Here is a 5384-nt window from a genome sequence, read left to right as displayed (position 1 = left end):
CTCGATATGAGGGGAAAGGTGCAGAGTCTGGCATGTAGCAGGACCTCAATATGCATTTGATGAAGAATGAATGAATGAAACCAAGCAAGATGACCTCTTGGGGTCTGCAGACCAGACTGAGACAGAAGCCTTTCCAGAATATACCACCACTCCACATTTTCCACATCATGTATGTGGTCTGCGCTGGGGAAAATAACGTATGTGAAAGGGCTTTGGAGCACAGATGGAAAGCATTATTGTTGTTTTGCGTTTGTTTTCCTGTTTCTTTCCAAGGGCTCCTGCATCCTTCCCCTCAGGCTGTAGGATCCTCCAGCGCTGGGACTGTGTCACCTCCCTCCTACGCCCTTGGTACCCAGGTCAAGAGGAAGTCACACAAGAAATACTCGACTGCCTGAGCCTCAAAGTCAGAACAGAGGAAGGAAAACAGATGTTGACCACAGAAAAGCAGCCGCTGGGCAGAGCAGAAGGAAGCGTTGAGCTCTGGGGTTGGGTGGCTGAGAAACCTCACTCGGGAAATGCTGACTTTGAAGCCACAAGCCTTACACCAGGGTTAGAATAACCAGTTTTGCCAAAAGCAACAAGAAGGATTAGGGAGGTCACTGTGTAAAAGTACTAGAAAAAATGAAGGAACAAGCAGAAATGGAAAGTTAGATCCCTCTGGGCCAGAAGCAGTAGCCAAGAGGTTCTTCCAGGAGGTGAAGGGCTGGTTTTATTTCTTGCATGACTTAACAAATTATAAATATCCCCAAGAAGCTGAGCTGTGCCTAGAGTGCTCATCTTCCTTGAGGGAAGGCATCTCTGGTAGGGAAGGAAAGACCTTTGAGGAGACAAGGATGATTGGGGAAGAAGAGGATTGAGACAGAAAAAGATGCCAGCCTTAACCTTTATGTGTTCCTTTTGGTGACCTCGCTGACTCCTTATCTCTTCAAATAGCATCCCATCCTAGGTCTGTAAGAATTCAGCCCCTGCTGGGGGCTCCAGGAGAGACTCTGGTACGGAAAGATTAACTGGTTAACCAGAATACGATTTTTACATCATTATAGATGCAGGGTGATCTCCCTAATGTACCAAGTTTGAAACAAAGCAGATTATAAGAAATATCCAAGTATTGCAGTAAAAACGCTCTTATGAAACCGAAATGTGGCACCGAAAGGAGGTTCACAAAAATGTTTAACAGTAATTTCAGGTGAGCATTAGCATCTTAAGGTATTTCTCATTTTGAATAATGATCTGCATTGAAAAGGTAACTCTCTTTATGGCTGAGACAGGGGAAGGGGGCACCATTTTAACTAAACAAAGCAGCGGACCTGGTGTCCTGACTCTGAACACAGAGAGTGCAGCCCTTCAAAAGCTGCAGTGCCAGATGTCCTGAGATCCGGGATGTTCAGCTCAATTCCAACAAGACAGAGCTGGAACGGGGCTGGAACAAGGCGGTGTGGAGTTTCCCTGATGTAACTGTAACACCTGTCCACTGAACAAAGACGAAGCCCTGTCCTTTCCTGGGTGAGCTCTCCACTCAGGGATCTAGTTTCTTTGGCACATAGGTTCACCACCGGCTTCACGCTCTTGACCTGATTCTACCTCCTTTTCTGTAGACTTTGGTTACAAAGAAGGTGGGGATGCCCATGTACCAGGCATCTTGCCTTGCACGCAGGTCCTCCCTCTCCTCAAAAACAACCAGGTTGGCCATCTGTGGGTACCATTTGAAGATGACATCCTACTCAACACCGAGGCCCTGTCCCTCCTTCTGGGGGATGTTATTTATTGTTTTTGTAAGGGTCCTAGAGGTGTGCCTAATTGTGACCCTGTCTCCAACCATCACTTCTCCCCACTCCTCCAAACAGCCTGAAAAGCTAGGAAGTAGCACAATACACACACACACACACCCCTAGCCTGCCAAAGGGCAGAGGTCACTAACTTGACCCACTACTTCTCAAAGGTGCTCATTTGCCCTGTCCTGTCCAAGGGACTTCAGAAGGGCTCAGTCCACAAACCAAAGCCCCACTCTGAGTGGCCCTTGGATGGGGAATTCCTGATTTGGGTGAGCTGAAGGCCACAAGTCTAAACAGGTGCAACTCACTGATTCATTTGACTTGGAGATAAGACATTTTCAAAAGAGGAGAAAAAGAGAACTAACACTTCCTGTGAGCCCTTAGATGCCAAGCGCGATGCTAGAACCTCACAGACATAGCACCGGGCCCATAAACCTATGTGCAAAAGAGACACTAGATCCCCGGGTGGAGATAAATATGGACATCCAGGGATAAATATGCATCATAAAAAGCATAAGCGAAAGGAGACCCCCGCTGCAACATTGCAGAAAGTCCTCAGAAGTTGGGAACTGCTCTCCTCCAGAGATTTGTTGCCTTTATCATTAACAAAGCTCTTCTAGAAACTCCAGCTTGGGGACCCTGAATTTGAACTGCTTAGTCCCAGAAAAGCAGAGTGACCTCTGAGCATGAAGTGTGTCCACAAGTACATTGAAGGAGCTACCTTTGCCATAGGGTGTGCACCCAGAAATTCTAAGGTTATTTCCAGTAACCCAAGGCTCCAACACCTACCCTCTGCCCCATCTCACTTATCCCTCAGGGACCACACCATCCTCCCTGCATCCCAGACACTATTTTCTTACCTTCTCCCAGGCATGCTGTCCTTTCAAACCCTCATGTCATCCTGTCCACCCCAGGGAACTGCAGGCCTGCTAGACCAGTCTCAATCCCTCCAACTGGGGTCTCTGCATTGCAGGTGGATTCTTTACAAAATGCACTATCAGGGAAGCCCCAATCCCTTTCCAGGGACTTTCAAATCTGGTACCCTATCCATTCATTCACTTATTGGTTTGCAAATGTTTGTGGAGTACCTGTGAGTGACCCAGAGCCCCAATAACAAGAGAAAACTGAGGTTCGGGGACATTAGGTGACTTACACATTGTCACACTACTAGTCAGACATGGTGCCCTGACTTTGAACACAGAGAGTGCAGCCCTTAAAATACTGCAGTGCCAGATGTCCTCAGAGCCTGGATGCTCAGCTCAAATCCAACAAGACAGAGCTGGCGCACTGCTGGAACAGGGCGGGCACAGGGCCGTGTGGAGTTTCCCTGACTTAACTGTAACACCTGTCAACTGAACAAAGATGAAGGCTTGTCCTTTTCCTGGGTGTGCTCTCCACCCGGGGATCTAGTGTCTCTTTTGCACATAGGTTCATATAGGCAGAACATAACCTGTTATCTGGCCTCCTCACCAGTGTTTTTTCCACGTCACATCCCACAGTCCCCAGCCAGATGGGAGGGGTATGCGGATTGGGGCAGCACTTTTCCAGCTCCTCGGCTCGGCCCCAGATTACATTTCCAGGCGCGATCGACCCCACTCCTTATTTCTCTCTTGGATTCCCCCTCCGGACTTCCCTAACCTCTTCTAAGGCTGTCATCCCTGTTCCTGGACCTTCTGACCCCCACACCCAACTTCTTTCCCCCTCCCAGATCCTCATTCATTTTCCCCGCCCAGAACCCCAACACAATTGAAAACACGTGAGGTCCCCATCCGAGGTTCTCCTCCACACCCGGGACCTCACCATCTCAGCCGCACGCCCCAACTCGGCGCCTCCACCGCGTCTGCAGCCCACAACACCACTTCCGCGCACGGTGTTGACGCGTTACCATAGTAACCAAGAACGCGCTCTCCTCTGTCCAGGCCCCGCCCCCGGCCCGGCCCGGCCCCGCCTCTCTGCTCCAGTTTGGCGGAGGGGCGAGGGCAGTGGCTTCAGGAACCCGAGCCTGTGCGTGTGTCCGTTCCCGCCAGCCCTGAAGCAGGGAACCGTATCTCTGAAAGAATGACCCTCTCTGGAGCGCCCCGCTCTTCACTTTGCTTTGACTGAACTCTTAGGTCAAGATCCAAGTTGTCAAGGGCCTAGCATGGGTCCAGGTCTAACTGCTGCCAGCCCCTCCAGGTTCACGATTTCCCCCCTACGCATTTAGGTTACCATGGTTACCGCTGCCCCAGTGTACGGAGCCAAGCCAGACCCTGATGAGAATTTAGTCTGCAGAGAAGCAAGCAGGATCCCCCGAAACTACTCTCAAAACAGCAGAGTCTGGTTTGACCAAAGAAAGGACTTCCAGCAGTGAGGATATGTATGCAGTTTAAGGAGCAGTTCCTTAAAATGTTGACTTCAGACCTCCAGCTCAGAATTACCTGGGAAAGTTTATTCAAAATAAAATGTAGATTCTACCAGATTATCTGAAATCGAAATCTATGGACCTGGCTCTAGGGAACCCGCCTTTTAACCCTTCCCGGTTTGTATGTACTGTTTTGGAAAGCTTTTTAGGAGTTTTACGATTTTCGAAGTTTGGTTTGGCACCTCTGCCTCCCAATCTGCCTGCAAAGACCCCTGTTCGTTTCCTGGGTCGGGAAGATTCCCTGGAGACGGAAACGGCAACCCACTCCAGTATTCTTGCCTAGAGAATCCCGTGGTCAGAGGAGCCTGGCAGGCTACAGTCCATAGCGTCGCAAGAGCCGGACAGGATTTAGTGACTAAACCCTACCCCCTCCCAACCTGCAGGGAGAGAATTGAACTGGTCCCCCCAGCCATACCTGCTCCAAGCCTCAAAAAAAAAAAAAAAAACCTTTCCACCCGACCAAGCACTGATAAACTGAACTCCTGGACCAAAAAGAAGCGATGACTGCAGTCCTATGAGCCTCTTCCCCACCCCCTAGACGTCTCTCCACAGCCCACCTTTCTGGAGTTTGCTCCACCCGGACTTTTGCGTTGCAGAGCCAGCACTGCCTCCTGTGACAGACTCGGGGCTGAAGGATTGGCAGCGGCGTTAGGGTTGTAGAGGGCTGTTTACAAGCTTCAGGGGAGTGGGGGAAGGGAAGCCAGGTCACCCCCAGCTGTTTTTAAAAGGACTGAACTCTGGCAAGCTTCACATTCCTTCCCCAGATTTCCCAGCCTTAGCTCCTTTGGGATCCTGCGCACAAATTGAGGGAGTGGGGCAGGCTGAAAGTGTTGGAGGTGAGATCAGAGGGAGCGGGAGGCAAGAGTAGCTATCCTCCCAGGAACAATCCTCCCAGCTCCAGGGGTGGTGGGGGAAGGGTTTGGGCTTTCCTGCTGCTGGCACCCTTCCTTCCCCAGGCTCTTCCCTGGAGCCCAGAGAGGAAGGAAGATGAAGTAAGCAGTCCCCTGAGGATTGGATACTTCCTCTAAATTTTCCACCCAGTTCTCACAGCCACGTCTATATGGAGGTAGTTATTATCCCCATCACCAAAGAGGAGACTAAGGCCAAGTGAGTTAACTGTCCGAACTCAAAGTTCTCAACCCAGGCTGCCTCTCTGAGGAAAAGGACTGAGGTTGACTCAGGAAGAAGGGGGACGAAGGAATGCAAAGTAA

The 5384-nt window shown here is 50.4% G+C and overlaps 1 protein-coding gene across 3 annotated transcripts in view; it reads right to left on the bottom strand.

The window, feature by feature from the left end:
• CFAP45 (cilia and flagella associated protein 45) overlaps positions 1-3666 on the bottom strand; it is a 27885-nt gene extending 24219 nt beyond the window's left edge. Inside the window, exon 1 of one of the 3 annotated variants that reach the window (XM_040230139.1) lies at positions 3573-3666. In XM_040230139.1, coding sequence (XP_040086073.1) covers positions 3573-3575 — 3 coding nt within the window. In that variant the 5' untranslated portion in view covers positions 3576-3666. Of the gene's footprint in view, positions 1-882; positions 964-3572 lie in introns of those variants that run through there. The other 2 variants (XM_040230140.1, XM_040230138.1) reach the window with 2 other exon arrangements.
• Between the last annotated feature and the right edge of the window lie 1718 nt (positions 3667-5384).

This window comes from Oryx dammah, unplaced genomic scaffold (assembly GCF_014754425.2).
Source record: "Oryx dammah isolate SB20612 unplaced genomic scaffold, SCBI_Odam_1.1 HiC_scaffold_28, whole genome shotgun sequence".
Taxonomy (NCBI): Eukaryota; Metazoa; Chordata; class Mammalia; order Artiodactyla; family Bovidae; genus Oryx; species Oryx dammah.
The sequence above is the reverse complement of the archived record's forward strand: the minus strand, read 5'-3'. Positions and strand labels throughout refer to the sequence as shown.